This window comes from Primulina huaijiensis, chromosome 1, assembly GCF_012295235.1.
Source record: "Primulina huaijiensis isolate GDHJ02 chromosome 1, ASM1229523v2, whole genome shotgun sequence".
Taxonomy (NCBI): Eukaryota; Viridiplantae; Streptophyta; class Magnoliopsida; order Lamiales; family Gesneriaceae; genus Primulina; species Primulina huaijiensis.
Window position 1 is genome coordinate 24,737,754 of NC_133306.1, and position 17,861 is coordinate 24,755,614.

The 17,861-nt window shown below is 31.0% G+C and overlaps 2 protein-coding genes across 6 annotated transcripts; both read left to right on the plus strand.

Annotated features, from left to right (window-relative positions):
• The first annotated feature begins 1,646 nt into the window (after positions 1 to 1,646).
• Positions 1,647 to 3,948, plus strand: LOC140987709 (E3 ubiquitin-protein ligase WAV3-like). The gene has a single exon (XM_073456348.1). The coding sequence runs from the start codon at positions 1,709 to 1,711 to the stop codon at positions 3,662 to 3,664; it is 1,956 nt and encodes a 651-aa protein (XP_073312449.1). The 5' UTR covers positions 1,647 to 1,708; the 3' UTR covers positions 3,665 to 3,948.
• Positions 3,949 to 10,678: 6,730 nt separating this feature from the next.
• Positions 10,679 to 14,540, plus strand: LOC140987717 (pentatricopeptide repeat-containing protein At5g39350). 5 transcript variants are annotated; one of them, XM_073456364.1, is made up of 3 exons: positions 10,679 to 13,042; positions 13,625 to 14,057; positions 14,182 to 14,540. In XM_073456364.1, the coding sequence occupies exon 1, from the start codon at positions 10,705 to 10,707 to the stop codon at positions 12,739 to 12,741; it is 2,037 nt and encodes a 678-aa protein (XP_073312465.1). In that variant the 5' UTR covers positions 10,679 to 10,704; the 3' UTR covers positions 12,742 to 13,042; positions 13,625 to 14,057; positions 14,182 to 14,540. The 5 variants fall into 5 exon arrangements, with proteins under 5 accessions (XP_073312465.1, XP_073312472.1, XP_073312480.1 ...); XM_073456371.1 differs by having other exon boundaries at positions 10,679 to 13,033; XM_073456379.1 differs by having other exon boundaries at positions 10,679 to 13,026.
• The last annotated feature ends 3,321 nt before the right edge of the window (positions 14,541 to 17,861 follow it).

The window sequence follows — 17,861 nt, forward strand, 5'->3', positions numbered from 1 at the left end:
GTGTAGTATATGGACACAGTGTTATTAATGTTTCAGAATTTTGATATATGTTTTTTAGTACAAAAATGATACTGTTTCCTGATACATTGTCCTGAATTATGGACGAGACTTGAGCTAGACCCGAAACCAACGGGACTCAAATTAAGACCAACATTGTCCTGTATTATGGACGAGACTTGAGCTAGACCCGAAACCAACGGGACTCAAATTAAGACCAACAAATCTCATATTCTCAACCTTAATCACTGAGTCAAGCTCTGGTCGGCTTTGGTCGTATATGTTAAACCATAGCTTTACTTACTTTTTTAATTTTAAAATATAAAAGTATATATTTTTAATAATAAATTTTGAATACATATATGTTTGTGTAGCAAATCTGCACCAGATTTGGGTAGTGGGAAATTGAGCAGATGATCCCATTAGCCAGAGGACATATTGTAATGCTTTCAATTTTTACAGGGTGTCTCTTTGAAAAAATTAATGGGTCTGTGTTGTTATGTAGTTTTCAGTAGGCATTTTCTTGTATCGAGTGAGCAGTACAGCTTCTAAAGTTTTGGCCACATGAGACCAAAACCCTAAATAATTTAGGGGTATGAAATTAGATTTTATATAAAATCTTGTATATTTTAACTGACAATAGTTGCTAAAAAGGGTGTGCGACACTCTGATCTTTCCTTTGTCAGTGGCCCTTCTCATGTAGAAGGGAAAAAAGAAAGTGCTTTTCTTGGTCAGCAACTCAAACTGTTTCACACACATGACAACATACACTTTGCCCATTTCCTCACACCCCTTTTTATGTTCAACTTGACCTTGGTTTAGCCTTTAGAATCAAGAAATATAGAGATTATAATCATATACTTTTTTTTATATATAATAATACATAAAATTATATAAGATTACGAGCGGATGGAGCCACGGTTACGACCTTGCACGCATCCGTCTAGGTCCGGTCCATCACCACGTATTGCGAGATTTCATTCATTTTTGTCAAAGTAAGAGCCGAAGTGTCGTAAAGGGGATAAGTAACTTGTAGTTGCTACTGATCTCCACTTCTTTTCATACATACGCTTTAAATCTCTTTAATTTGTTTTTCAACCAAATTTTTAATGCCTCAAAAGTATCATTATTAGTTATGAGATCCTACCTATTTACCTTTACATTTTCAAAGGGCTTTCTTTCTAGAGTCTTACTTTGTTAGGTTTTTGATGCATTGCTTTGTTTCTTACTACTCATCATTGGGAGACCATTTTCTTTGTGCGTTTCGTTTTTGTCTTAATTTATATGATTGTTTTCTTTGATATGTATGACTTTTTACATAAAACCCTTCAGTTAAAAAGACATAACGTTCTGACTAGAATTTTTAAATTCTAACTTTACTCGAAGCAAAAAATTGTGCATACAAAAATTTTAAACTAAATTCAAATAAATAATGCAATTTCTTGGGGCCATTTTTAAACTAAAGCTAATATGAAGAATTGGCCTTAAGTGGAATATACATTTCTTGCGTCAATCATTTGGATGTTTCAATATATATTTGTGGAGTCTCGATTGTATGAATTGTTTTTGTATATATAGTGAAGTAATTAATGTCAAATGTTATTCTTCGTGGACCTCATATTTTTTGAATTCTTGATTAAATTTGAAAAGATTGGCAAATCTTGGTTATGCTTATTCATTTGCTTAAATTGTCTATAACAAATCATATGATATGTTTTTTCTCTGGCAGAAGATCTGTGCAATATGCTTAGCAACCTTGAAACCTGGCCATGGCCACGCCATTTTCACTGCAGAATGCTCCCACATGTTTCATTTCCATTGTATCGCATCTAACTCGAAGCATGGAAAACAAAGTTGCCCCGTCTGCCGAGCGAAATGGAAAGAAATCCCCTTCCAGTGTCCCGTTTCCGATGAAGCTCATGGAAGATCGAGGACAAGTAATGTGCCTTGGCTCCAAGATGATTCCTGGATGACCGTTATTAGACCATCTCCACGAGTGGACAGTAATCGGGATATTGCTCCTTTTCATTCTGCTGAACCCCATCTATTCGATGATGATGATGAAGTTACCATTCAACAACCCAATGCCAATCAGAATCCCGCAACCGTTGATAACTTTGATGATGATGGCCATCTGAAAGAAGCAGTGGAAGTGAAAACATACACCGAACTTTCTGCTGTTTCAAAATTTACATCCCATAACGACTTTTCAGTCCTAATTCACCTCAAAGCTCCCGCCAAGACTTTATCACCACAAAATTCGACAATTGATGGAGAGGGACTATCATTGATGCATCAAACTCGAGCTCCAGTCGACCTTGTTGCAGTTCTTGATGTCAGTGGCAGCATGGCGGGCACCAAGCTCGCCTTGCTTAAACGGGCAATGGGATTTGTGATCCAAAACTTAGGCCCACATGACAGGCTTTCTGTTATCTCTTTTTCCTCCATAGCACGGCGAATCTTTTCTCTTCGAAGAATGACAGAAACAGGAAGGAATGAGTCCATACAAGCTGTCAATTCCTTGACTTCCAATGGCGGAACTAATATTGCAGAGGGCCTAAGGAAGGCTGCCAAAGTGATGACTGATCGGAAGTGCAAAAATCCTGTTAGCAGCATGATACTATTGTCCGATGGACAAGATACATATTCTAATACTAGCCCAAGTGGTGCCAACTCCTGCTCGGATTACCAGTCTTTGCTTCCAGTTTCCATCCATCCAGATAGTGCTTCGAGTATCCGTATCCCTGTACACACCTTTGGATTTGGTGCGGATCATGATGCTGTCTTAATGCATTTGATCTCGGAAACATCTGGCGGGACGTTTTCTTTTATAGAGTCAGAGAATGTGATTCAAGATGCCTTTGCACAGTGCATCGGGGGGCTTTTGAGCGTCATTGTCCAAAACTTGAAAGTGGAAGTTGAGTGTATTGATCCTTTGATTCGATTCAACAGGTTACAATCCGGAAGCTACAAAACCATTTTGGATTCTGATAAAAGAAAAGGCAGCATCGACGTGGGAGACTTATATGCCGAAGAAGAACGAGATTTTCTCCTAACAATTGATATCCCCATTGACGAGTTTCACGATGAGACCTCACTTTTACAGGTGAGATGTGAATACAGGCATCCTGTTACGAATAAAATCGTAATTTTATATGCTGCGAGTGAAGTCAAGATTCAAAGGCCGCTAGAAGCGGGACCTTTACTGGTTTCCATGGAAGTGGATAAGCAAAGAAACAGGCTCCGATCAGCAGAAGCAATGGCTGAAGCCAAAGCTGCTGCAGACCAAGGTGATTTAGCAACCGCGGTATCTATACTCGAGAAATGCCGAAAAAAACTTTCAGAAACCGTGTCATCACGAGCTGGAGACCGATTATGTCTGGTGTTGGATGCTGAATTACGAGAAATGCAAGAACGGATGGCAAACCGGAAAGTTTATGAAACGTCAGGAAGAGCATATGTTTTGTCAGGATTAAGCTCACACTCTTGGCAGAGGGCGACTGCAAGGGGAGACTCGACTGATAGTACGAGCCTCGTCCAAGCTTATCAGACACCTTCTATGGTTGACATGGTAAACTTGTCACAGACAATGATCTTTCATAGTTCATCTACTCGACCAGCTCTTCGGGCTGCTCTTTCTTTTCCTGCACGAGCACAGCCAAGGTGAATGGTTAGCTAGTTTGCCTTCAAGACCTCCAAGATTCTACGTCAGAGCCAAAATATTTGGTTTTTCAAAATGGTAATTCGAAATTTTGGGGAGTGGATAAAATGGAAAATAAGGGGTTTATTAATTTTAAATGTAAATTGGTGAAATGGGAATTTGGGATTCTATATATTTGATATTGTGATTTGTGTATATAAAGAGAAGATGCAATTCTCTTTAAGAATGATGGGGTATATTATTTTTTATTATTCGGGGTTTTGTTTAGTTCCTTTAACGTGGTTCTGTTATTGTTTTATCTATTCCACGTTTCTTGAAATTGAAATTAATCTGATTTTTTTTGGGATGAGTAATCTTTGATCTTACATATATTCATTTAATAAATACTAGGTAAAGACACGTGCGACGCACGTAAAAATACATTTCTATTGTCAATAATTGTTGTTAAAGAAATGAGATCGGAAGAAATTAATTTACAGAAAATTATATATTAATGATTTTCATGTTATTTTAGTCAATAGAAAATGAGTAATGCTACATGTACAACCAAATTTGTACAATAATTCTTACAACACAAAAAAATCAATACAAAAATTTTATTTATCAAAATCTCATGATAAATTAAATATAAAATCTCATTAGACAATAACAAAATCTCACGATATAATTGTTGTAAATATCGCAGTACGATATATTGGTTGTTCTTTTAACATTATCCGTAGAAAATTCAATGTAATATAATTTGTACAACAAGTATTATAAAATGAGTGCAAAAGATATTTGTTTAAAAATTTTATGTGTTATAAATCTAAGGTTATTCTTGAATGGAAGGATTTCAATACATTCAAATGTATTTTTGTTATTTAGTGAAGTAACATCGTAAACTTCAAATCCACTCATTTCATGTATATATAGTAGTATTTCATGTTAATTATGATATATTTCAAGTCCACCCAATAATGATGTAATTTGAAATTCATTCTACTTTATATAAATAATAATATGTGAATAAGTCATGCGTAGATTCAATATTTGATCTATTGTTTCATTGTTAACAATAAAATTATAATTCTAATCCATGAATTTGAAATCAATTCATCCAAGCGCAATCTAAATAAATTAATAATTGTTGAAAAACATATTAGTAATAAATCTTATAATTTTGTATAAATTAGACATTGGAGAAAATATAATATAGAATTGATATCATAATAATAATTAAAATTAAATTTGAGGGAAGAAAAAATTATAATACATAACGTTGACCACTTATTTTACCATGTGCTATTGATTTATGAAAATTAAAAATACAATATAGATAATATATTTTAAATCTTAAATTAAATTATTGCGTCAAATGTTTTCTTTCTTTATATTTTCAATTTTTATTGCTTTCACGAATTTTTTTTTTGTCATCAGCTTTTTCTTCTTTGTGAAAAAAACAATATTCTCATAATCTTCATTAGCAAATCTTATGGTGTTGTCGACATCAATCATTTGCAGTTTCATATCTGTATTTTTTAATTCTTTTGTTGGACAACTTTTTTTATATAATAATTTTGATGTTGAAAATCTTTCTGTGCAATAATTTAATTATCCTTAATATTCATTCTTGTGTTGTTATCGTTTTCTATTACTTATATTTCAATATTGTTACAATGGAGACAATTGATGATCGTCTTTTTTCTTTTTAATTTTTTGTTGTTCGGAATCTACTGATATCTTTTTTCATTCAATGTTTCGTTATTGAAATTTTTTCTTATATTTTGAATGTGTTCAATTATAAATTATTTAAATCATTTTCTTCATTTTGAGAAAAATGTATATTATTCTCTATTTGATGCCTCTACAGGTCTCCACACAAATTAAGTTTTTTTTTTTGGAAATTTTTTTTTCGTTTAATCTACAAACAAATAAAACCAAAGAATTTTGTTATTTCAGTCTTCTACAAATTATGTTTTTTTTTTGTAAAAAAATCTTTTAACTTAATCTACAAGCAAATAAAACCAATGAATTTTAGTTATTTCATCTTCTAGACAACTGAAAAATATGATTTAATTAATATGATATTATTTATCAAAAAATTTTCAACTCTTAATGATATAACAGATTTATGCAATATATTATTTAAATAAAAAAATTCAAAATTATGATCAACATATTTTTTTTTATATTTCATGCTATATTATTGGAAGTGTTAAATTTTTATATATTAATTTTTTTCTTGAGAAACTTCTTGCGTATATAAACTCATTCAAAAGATCATAAATTTACAAAATAAAACAAATCATATTCAATTTAATATTTTGTGAAAAATATATGTTCACTTCATCTATAATCAAATAAAAACCAAATAATTTTGACCTTTCTAATTATCAATCATAAGGAGAAATATTGAGTAATGCCAATGAATAATTTTTGTAAAGATTTATTCATAATAATTTTAAAGATTTACTTTCGAAGATATGTCATTTCAGATTACATAAAGCTAATTAATTTGTTTATATCCATCTTTTATAAAAATACATTTTCTTCAATTACAAGATCATCAAATAAGTAATTGTTACAGTTTCTGACCTTTATAAAGACGAAAAATAGTTAAAATTAGTAAAACTATATGTATTCAATCATATATTGTTAAATTTTAAAAATAAACTAAGGTTTTGAAAAAAATTAGTTGGAGTTTTTTTTATAAAGAAATATAGATAGAATAAATACTTACGAAATATTTATAAGGTCATCTTTCTTCTATATTTGATAATACTTGGTATCATTTTTGTGAAATGTAATTAACTGTGGAACCTTTTCGTGACACCAACCCACATGATTTAATTATTTGACATCATTATTTTAATTCGTCGTTTTAAATTAAATAATCTTAATTAATGTAAAATAAAGGATATTTAACATCATGTCCTTACACAAATTATGTTTTTTTGTGAAAAAAATTCACTATATTTTCAACCAAATAAAACAAAAGAATTTTGGTATTTCAATATTGTACAAACTAATTGTTTTGGGAAAAAATTATTTTCACTTCATCTATAAACAAATAAAACCAATGAATTTTTGTATTTCAATATTCTCAAATTAATATTTTGTAAAAAAAAATATGTTCAATTCATTTACAAGAAAATAAAAACCAAATAATTTTGGAGTTTCAGTCTTCTTGGCAACTTGATCCTTACATAACATACATAGATTGACAATTTTGACATCATCATAATAATTGATTTTACAAAAACATCATCACCAAATTAAAGATAAACTTCTTGCATAGATAAAATCATTCAAAAGATTATAAATCTACAAAATAAAATAAATCACATTCAAATTAACAAATATTTTTGTGGAAAACATTTGTTCACTTCATCTACAAGTAAATAAAAAACGAATAATTTTGACATTGTCTATGGAGAAGTAGTGAGTAATGCTAATGAATAATTTTTATAAAAATTTATTTATCGTAATTTTAAAAATTTACATTCAAAGATATATCTTTTAAGTTTACAAAAAGCTGTAAATGTTTTGTCAATATATATCTCTTATAAAAATACTTCTTCGTTAATTGTAAGAATATCTCATAAAGTAATTGTTATAGTTTATAGCCTTTAAAAAAGGAAAAAATAGATAAAATTAATACAAATATATTTATGCAATCTTATATCGTTAAATTTTAGTAATAAACCAAGGCTTTGAAAAATATTAGTCGACTTTCTTTTTGATAAAGAAATATAGAGAGAATAAATACCCACGAAATATTTATTAGGATTATCTATATTTATATCTAATAATTCTTGTATCATTTTGTAAATGCAATTAAATGTCGAACTTTCTTCATGACACCAACCTTGGTAAAACAAAAAGAAAATTAGTTTAATTATTTGGCTTCATTAGTTAATTATTCGTCTTAAAAATAATTAATTTTACTTGATGTAAAATAAAATATATTTAACATCAGATCCTTATACAAATTAGGTTTTTTGTGAAAAAAATATTTTCACTTTATTTACAAGCAATTAAAACCAAAGAATTTTAGTATTTTAATCTTCTACAAATTAACTTTTTAGTGAAAAAATCTACAAATTAAGTTTTTTGTGAAAAATTCTTTTCACTTCATCTATAAGCAAATAAAACCAATATATATATTTTGGTATTTCAATCTTTTCAAATTAATATTTTTTGTGAAAAAAGTTTGTTCAATTCATCTACAAGAAAATAAAAATCAAATAATTTTAGAGTTTCATCTTTCTTGGCAACTTGATCATTATCTAGCATAAATATAGTTTGACAATTTTATCCTGATTATAATAACTGATTTTACAAAAATATCCTCACTAAATTTATTCTGTATGTACAAACTAAGTATATAGATTTAAAAAAAAAAAACTTCAAAAAATTATATATATGAAGGACCCATGATAATCTATACCTTCTTAATAAAAATCCAAAAACTCAATAAGGATATATATGTAAAATTCTAACAAATTGCTAATGAATTATCACTATAATTACATTTATTGTAGTAATTTATACCATTTCAAGAATAAAATGTAACTCTTAATTAATTTCTCAAATAATTCATCTTTATACTACCTTTAAATGTTTTATCTTTTTAATTTTCTCTATATATCATATTTTATTATTTTAATGCAAATTTATAATTATATTTTTAGTACATTTTTAATTAAGTAATAAATTATAGTATCACAAGAAGAAATATGAAAAAATTAATTATATATGCAATACGTAGAATAATATGATAAGTATATAATAATATAATAATATGAAGTTTAAAACTAACATATTTTTTGGTTTTTTAACTAAGAATTGAAAATAAAGAGTTTAATAAATTATTTAGGAGAATTCAATTATGAGTGTTAATATATTATTAATATCATAAAATATGAATATCTTAGAAAAATTCAAATATTTTAGCTATAAATAATAAGAAATTTAAAGGTTTTAATAACACTTTTTAACTCGGCCATTTTTTCAGGAACACTGAAACCAAAATTAGAACTAATTTTTCTCGACTTCAGTTCCAAAATCAGTTCTCATAATATAAAAATTTAATGTATAACTGTTAAACAATTAATTTCATTGTGTCACATCTTGTATAACTATTTCATTTAATATTTAAAAATAGATGATCATAGCAATTTTTAAAAAAATTATACAAATTAAGTTTTTTGTGAAAAAAATATTTTCACTTTATTTACAATCAATTAAAACCAAAGAATTTTGGTATTTTAATCTTCTACAAATTAATTTTTTTGTGAAAAAAATCTACAAATTAAGTTTTTTGTGAAAAATTCATCTCACTTCATCTATAAGCAAATAAAACCAATATATTTTGGTATTTCAATCTTTTCAAATTAATATTTTTTGTGAAAAAAGTTTGTTCAATTCATCTACAAGAAAAGAAAAATCAAATAATTTTAGAGTTTCATCTTTCTTGGCAACTTGATCATTATCTAGCATAAATGTACTTTGACAATTTTGTCCTTATCATAATAACTGATTTTACAAAAATATCCTCACTAAATTTCTCCTGTATTTACAAACTAAGGACAAAGTTGACAATACACAATAGAAAAATTTTGACCTTGGTTCACACTTTTATAATATGTATAGATATATATTAGGTTCGTGTAAAAAATAATACTTGTCTTTCTTATTACGAGTTCTTATTTGGATATAGTGTCCAAATTTTGGCAAAACTTATGGGAGACGGTTTCACGTGTCGTATTTTGTGAGACAAGGTCATCCATGAAAAAATATTATTTTTTATGCTAAGAGGATTATTTTTATTGTGAATATCGGTAGGATTGATCCGTCTCACAGATAAAGATTTATGAGACCATTTCACAAGAGACATACTCAATTTTCATTATGTAGTAGTCGGATTTCGCTAGGGGTGTGCAACGGTCGGTTTAGTTCAGTTTTAATAAACTTCGGTTCGGTTTTTCGGTTTACGGTTTTTCGATTGCTTAATCCTAAACCAAACCATTTTAATTCGGTCCGGTTTGGTTTTTTTGTATTACGGTTTGGTTATTACGGTCGGTTATTACGGTTTGTTTAATAAATTTAGTTATAAATAAAGTTTTACGTTATAAATTTTAAAAAAATATAATAAAAAATCACAATCAAATTGGTTTGGATTATCTTACAAAAATCAAACTAAAGTAATAAAAAACAGACATAGCTATAATTCTTCTAACCAATTTGTTGAGTATCTCACAAACATCAAAATAAAATAATAAAAAATATAGCTACGACAATTGTAATCAATTTGAAATTTGGATATGTTGGTAGTGAATAATTACAACATTGGATCCATCAACTTCTACAAAAAAATCCTCATATGTGAGAAATGAAAATGTCAACCTATTATGAAAAATAATAAGTTCATATAAATTAGATCAACTTAACAAACCTGATTGCAAGTCACAACTATATATCAATAAGGGAGTAAAATAGTAAACATCATGAAATTACTTATATTAATTATTTTATTATTTATTATATTTTAAATGGTCGGTTCGATTTTTTCGGTTTTAAAATTTCAAAAACCGATAACCGAACCGTAAAATCGAAAATACAAAAACTCAAAACCATAACCGACCGAAAAACTGTTTAAACCGAACCAAAAAAACCGAAATTTATGGTCCGGTCGGTTTTTTCGATGTAAACCGTTTAATGAACACCCCTAGATTTCACGGTGTTGCATATTGATTCGGTAAAGTTAGCAATTTTCTTTGGGATTCAAGAAAGCTAAGAGGTGAAGAAATCAAATGAGTAGTATTACTACCGCCATCTTCTGTCGTTGAATTTAATAAAAAATAAATTGTATCGAATTAAACTTAATAATCTAAATAAATTACGCAATATCTCAAATTCAAGTTTTTCGAGTTAAAACTTTTTAATAATATATAAATTTGTACAATTATTAAAAAATAAAAACTAATGATTGATAACAAAATAATAAATAATAATCTCAATGCTGTTTATTTTATGGGAAGTGACGGACAAGTTTGCAGGTCATGAATGGTGCACACACACTGATGAAAACACTGAGACACCGATTTTCGACCACCTCCGCAGCACAATGCGAGTCGCTGCTATACCGTTGTGGCACTGCCACCAAATCCTTACCTGCCACCCAGAAACTGCACGCGAACTGCATCGCCTCCGGCCTCCTCTCATCTCACAATGCGGGGCACTTTATGTCGTTACTCGTATCTGCTTACGGTCTCTGTGGGCACGTGTCGTATGCATGCACACTGTTCGATAAACTGCCAGAAAGGACGTTGGTTTCTTACAAAGCAATGATTAGAATGTACACTGAAAATGGCTGCCCTCGAAGTGCACTAGAGTTGTTTGTGGAAATGCACCAGTCAGGCTGTTTATTGGACGAGTATGTTTTCCCATTCGTGGTCCGAGCTTGTGGAGATCTTGTGTTGCTTGAATTTGGTGTTATGATTCAGGGGTTGATTGTTAGAAGCGGGCTGCTTTTGAGCACTTTCGTGGGGAATTCTTTGCTTGCAATGTATATGAATTGCGGCGACGTGGAGGGGGCAAGTATAGTATTTAATGCAATGGAGGAGAAAACAGTTGTGTCTTGGAATACAATGATTAGTGGGAACTTTCGGAATGACAACGCCATGGAGGCTTTGATTGTTTTTAGTACAATGGTGGAAAGCGTGGTGGTGGTTGATTCTGCCACGGTTCTCTCGGTTTTACCAGCTTGTGGGTATCTGAAGGATTTGAAGGTGGGAAGAGAGGTTCATTCTTTGATCAAAGACAACGTTTTGGCTAAAAGAATTCCTGTTCAGAATGCTTTGATTGATATGTATGCAAAGTGTGGAAGAATGGATGAAGCTCGTGGGGTTTTTGATAAGTTGGCGGAGAAGGATGTAGTGAGTTGGACTACTATGATTCATGGATACATTTTGAATGGTGAAGTTAAAGGTGCCTTGGATATGTTTAGATTGATGCAGTTTGAAGGTGCAAAGCCTAATGAAGTGACATTGTCTTCACTTCTTGCAATGTGTACAGGTTTTCTTGATATGAAGCTAGGAAAATGTTTGCATGGATGGGCGATTCGGCAACATAGTGAATGCGATGTTAATGTTGAAACGGCTTTGATTGATCTCTATGCCAAATGCGGTTCGGTTAAACATAGCTTTCGAGTGTTTTCCAGGACTTCTAGGAAGAGAACTGTGCCTTGGAATGCAATACTTTCTGGATGCATTCATAACGAGCTGGCAAGAGATGCCATAGGACTTTTCAAGAAAATGTTACTAGAAGCGGTGAAACTGAATGATGCAACTTGGAAGAGCCTCCTTCCTGCATATGCAATTGAAGCAGATTTACAGCAAGCATTGAATATACACGGTTACCTGTTTACATCAGGGTTTATCAAGAAACCTGATATTGTAACTGGCTTGGTTGATATATACTCAAAATGTGGAAACTTACAATATGCCCACAAGGTTTTTGATGGTGTATCTACAAGTAATCGTGACATTGTTTTGTGGAGTGTGATAATTGCTGGTTATGGAAAGCATGGGCACGGTGAGGTTGCTGTTTCTCTATTCAACCAGATGGTCCGATTTGGTATTAAGCCTAATGAGGTCACGTTTACTTCGGTATTGCATGCATGTGGGCACGCGGGAATGGTGGATGATGGCTTAAATTTGTTCAAATTCATGCAAAAGAATCACCAAGAAAGTTTACGGAGTGATCACTATACTTGCATGGTTGATCTTTTGGGTCGCGCCAATCGACTTTTGGAAGCTTATGAATTGATCATGATGATGCCATTTAGACCGAATCATGCCGTTTGGGGTGCACTGCTTGGTGCTTGTGTGATACATGAAAATGTTGAACTGGGAGAGGTGGCTGCAAACTGGTTGTTTGAGTTGGAGCCAAAGAACACCGGAAACTATGTGTTAATGGGGAATATTTACTCTGCTGTTGGAAGGTTCGATGATGCTGAGAAAGTGAGATCTAGGATGGATAATATAGGGTTAATCAAAGCTCCTGCTCAGAGTGTGATTGAAGTTAGGAACTTGTGACTCCATTTGATATGCCAAGGCATTGTTTGGTTTGCAGGATAAGGATACGATAGTCTTCAAATCCATTATCATCCATCATTTGTCTAACTTTTGGAGAGATCTTAATTAACAATGAGCCCGTTATAGTTTATTGTTCTGATGCTCCATCTCATCCACTACATTGCCTTTGGTAATTGTATGACATTACTTATTTATCCTTGTCACTGCATTGGAGAAAGCCCTAATACATAAGACAAGATCTAACCCTGAAGAAAGGTCTAAAATTGAAGCTGCCCATTTCATACGGTCGGGGGTAAAGGAAGTTGAGTTATTTTTTTTGTACCTTCTAATTCATAGCTTTTATTTTTTTTAGTTCGATTTTCTCAAGACCTCCTTTTGTCACTATTAGTTGAGTTGTTCTGTCAACAGTCGGATTGCGAACTCCTAATAATTGGTCCATCGTATGATGTAGTTTTCGTGTTACTATGTTAAACTACATGGCAAATAATTGAGTCGATGTATAAGTGAGAAAGACTTGAGAAATCAGTGACTTACAGCCTTTTTCAGTCTTGCTCTTTCCTGTTTGCTTTCTTTATGAAGCATGCATTTCTTCTATTATAAAAATATTACTTTAATTCTTACTTTGATGTATAAAATTGGCTGATTCATCAGTGAAATTTTAGGTTTTAAAGTTTTATTTTTGTCACTCATATTGTTAAGGAGTCTATTTGAGCCCCAAGCTTCTTTGTAGGACTGATGCTTCTGGGATAAAAATATTTTGCTACTCTTTGATATTTTAATTGTATTGATTTGATTAAATTTCACAGTTTATCAACATAACTAGTTTTACTTGTTATCCTTGTTTGATACCGATACTGAAATGTTGTCGCTGTTTTTATGAAAGAGGGTGGTCAAGAACTTTGTTATCCTGAATCAAGTGAACTCTAAAGAAGTCCCTGAAAGTCTGAAGCACCCGGACTCTTTCAGTCAGCTTGTTTCTGAAATCAAAATCAAGAAGCACAGTTGAAAGGATTATGCTTTGATTTTGGAAGAGGTGGCAGGTGTTCTTTGATCAAGGTTGACTGATGAGTATTTTCCAATGCTCATGCACGCAAATAGCTACCTCCTCCGAGTTGCTTCTTTTGCTTTCTGTCAGCTCCTACCATCACTTTGTGTTGTCTGCTGGCAAAATTCTTACTGTTTCAGTTGTCGTCACATCTGCAGTACAGTCATCACTAAATCCCGAAAGAATTGTTTCTCATGACATAACTGAAAAACATATGCAGGCACAAGTTCATGGTTTGCTCTAAATCCTCTGCCTCCCGCTGTAGTTTGAGGTAAAAGGTTTATATCAATTTGATTGCTTAACATGAGAGAATGTCCCAGGTTTTGAAAGTTTATGAACTTTATACGTATTTTATAAATTTTCCTCCTTAAATGATATCTTATTGATATATACAGGGGAAAGTTGCAGATTAGGACGCAGATTGCATGGCAACAAATGGGCGCTTATATCAAGACTTTTACCAGGTAGATCACTGATAATCCTCTAAAGGATCATTGGCATATAATCATGGCAAGTAAGCAATAATCCTGAAAACATTACCCAGGCATGAACATGATAGATGTCCCATGTGAAGAACCCTCTTTAATTTAAGATATGATTGATCCTCAGCATTCATCTGCAAAAATAGACAATGCTTTAAAATTTCTTTGCAATTAACCATTTTATGTACCGCAGTCTTTCAACAACAGATGCAAATTATATTTGTAGTCACATACATTCATAAATATTAAAGTTCCAAAATTTCTTCTCTTTTTGTCAAAGGCTGATCATTATGTAGAACGTTATGGGTTTTGCTTTACTTCACTTGTTTGGATAATCTTCTATTTCATGTACATGAAATTCCCGTGTTTCATTTTTTGCTTATTTATGAATCAGCGCGACAGATTTCAATTTATTATCATTGAATGAAGCAATTCGAATTTCCTTCCTCAGATCATTTTCTTGTATCCAAATAATTCCATAAACTGTTATTTTAGTTTTCTATTTATGGATATTAAGAGTCATTTAAATATGCCCAAAAAAAATAGTTATAAATATAGATATTGTTTTTAATTGATAAGAGACAATCCCACAGGCGATAAATAACAAAATGTTGGAAGGAAAAGCCAGGCTGGTATTGACAACACTTTTCATAATATAAAAGTTGGTATCGATGGTAACCCTTAATGCTCTCCCATAACTTATTCAGATTGAAATTCTCATCCTTTCTTTCCTGAATTGTCTATTCTGTCACGTCAAGACACGTACTAAATTTTTTTAATGAATTGGCATAATTAGTAATATATTTTTTTTACGAGAGTGAATCAATCCCATTACATAGTTCCCAATTAATATTTTGATTGATTAATTATTTCAAATTTATTTATTTGGAGGATTTAGTTTAGGTGGATTTTATACTTTTTTTAGAAGCCTGAATTTTATATTGGGAATTGTATCAGAGTAGGCGTCTTGTGATATCCGTGAGACGAGACGAGTCGTGTCCAATCTGATACGAGATTTGTTTCACAAAATTGACTCATGTGACAATATCATAAAAGTTTATGTAATAGATTTCAATTATATTCAAGAGGATATAATTTGAAACTCGTGTTTGAGTCCAAGTGTATTCATTCCATATCCACTATCCAGATTCTCCACCCTTAAATAACGACTCGGTTCACAAATACTGTGGAAGCAAACTCTTTAAATAGATTCAAAGTACCGACTCGATCCGACATGAGTTGAGAATATTTTACAGGCATTCGAGACGTTTGGCTGGGCTAGCGTCCGGGACGTAGGGCAAATGTTCTCGGTGATGTCCGGGTTCTTGACTAGAGCGTCCATGCACGATGCTCCGTCAGTATACATGGACGTTAGCTATTTCAAAACTTTGGCAAACTGAGTTTTTAGTTAATTTTCTTGGTGATTTGAACTTCGGTCGATCAAGGGTGTTATAATAATAATTTGATAGATTTTAAATTTCCCAAATTAAAAAAAAATTTAAAATCTAGTTTTAAAATCCTTCTATTAAATCCAAATTTACGAAATCAAAGACAATTCAAGTAAAAAGTTGATCGACCTCACATCTTTTCATGCTTTCTGGGGCTGGGTTTTAAGATAGTACAAAATCTCTAGGCCATGGCCATGTTGCAATCAATTCCCCTAACGTTAAGTGTCATTCCACTCTCATTATTACCAAAATAAAATAATGATAGCAAGACAAATAAGAGAAGTTTCCAGGTCGATTGCCTAAGATCTGCTTGCTTCGGAATATGCAAATTATATTTTGAAATCATATCATATCTATTTCGAATATTTCGTGGGCTGATTTAAAATTTCGTGGGTTGATTTTTATTTTTATTTTTTTTGAGATCTTTCTTGTATGCTATATTACATATTTTTATTGTATTAATGTTAATAATCAATCATTCCTATATGTTATTTTGCATTTTGTCTTAGAAATTAGAGACTCGGTCTAGATTTATGGATCTCGGCTTTCAATAATTTGCATACAAAACTACTCCTCCCAAAATAAATTTAAAATATTTTTTGTATAGGTTATGTACATTGTCCTCGTCACGTTGTGGCCATCTCATTAATTAAACTAGAAAAGGAAAAAAAATTAATTTTTATAATTCCTATATTTTATTTAAATTCACTTCGCTAGACGAGTTGGTATACAAATAAAAATTTTTAAAAACGGGGGGAAATTTTTAAAAAAAACGGGGGGGAAAAAGGATAACTCGTCTCCACAAAAATTAGAAGAAGACAACAAGCAAAAATTAAATTTTTAGTAGAAAATAATGTTTTAGCCCACAAAAATGTGTGACATGTTTTTTAATCGATAATTTAAATAAAATTATTAAGAAAATTATTTAAAAACCCTTTTGTTTTATGTTTTTATTTGTACATGTAACATGTATGTTATCTTCACTTAGTATAATTAAGTAGACATATTATCGGAGTGTAATAATTATTTTCGTCTATAAAGCTATTAAAACGCGATGTTGAAAATTGGAATTATTAAATGGTTAGATTAGTTGTAATGTTTAGACACACACTAGCTATAATTTTTGTACCATTGTGTCAAACAATATTAATATCACGATATCATTTTCATGGGTAATAAGTTTATGTAATTATCAAAAAGTGTTGAGAACAAGAATCTTCCGGTGATCGAAACTTATCGTTTTGTGATATAATGTTACTGCTAACTATATTAAGGAAAACAAGTGTAAAGAGGCAAGTGTGCGATTCAACAAACATTATATTATAGTTTATAAAAAGTTTAATATAAGTATGAAATTGTAATAATTTATGTTTCTACCAAACGAATTGATTAAGTATTTGCATATTAGCTCACCTACTAGCTAGGACCACACCCAATGAGGACTGTTTTCCTTATATTAAAAAATAAATTTAATTTAATTTCCTAATTTTTAAAAAAGTTTTATATACATCAATGGAGAACTTTCTTGATTTAAAAATTTCGACTGGAATCTGGGTCCCAAATATATATGAGCTAACTGATTCTATATCGTTCAAAAGTTTTTCAAGTTATATTGCGATTTTTGTCATCAATTTCGATTTGTTTGAAATTTAAAATCACCTTGCACATGCACTTGACAAATTACCTAGTTTTATATTAAATAAAAAATATATTTGTNCTTTTTATGTTAAGAGTATTACTTTTTATTGTGAACATCGGTAGGATTGATCCGTCTAACAGATAAAGATTCGTGAAATCGTCTCACAAGAGACCTACTCATAGATTTTTCCCATATTATTATTGTGAGACCAAGAATTCCTCAAAGGCCTTAGACTATTATTATTGTCATATCATTTAATAAATTATAAACAGTAGATGATGGGTATAGGAAACTCCCCCAAATTGATCTTATATTCTATCTACTTCAAAAGATAGCAATATATGGCACCCCATAAAAACAAATTTTAAAACTCAAAATTTAATTTTTAAGAGTTGTAATGATAATTATGTAAATTGGAGTATATTCGGCTGATACGTCCACGTAAATGCAAAAGGTGGCTGCCCAGCTCAACCTCTCGAATATTCATTCATCTCGCGGAACAGTCT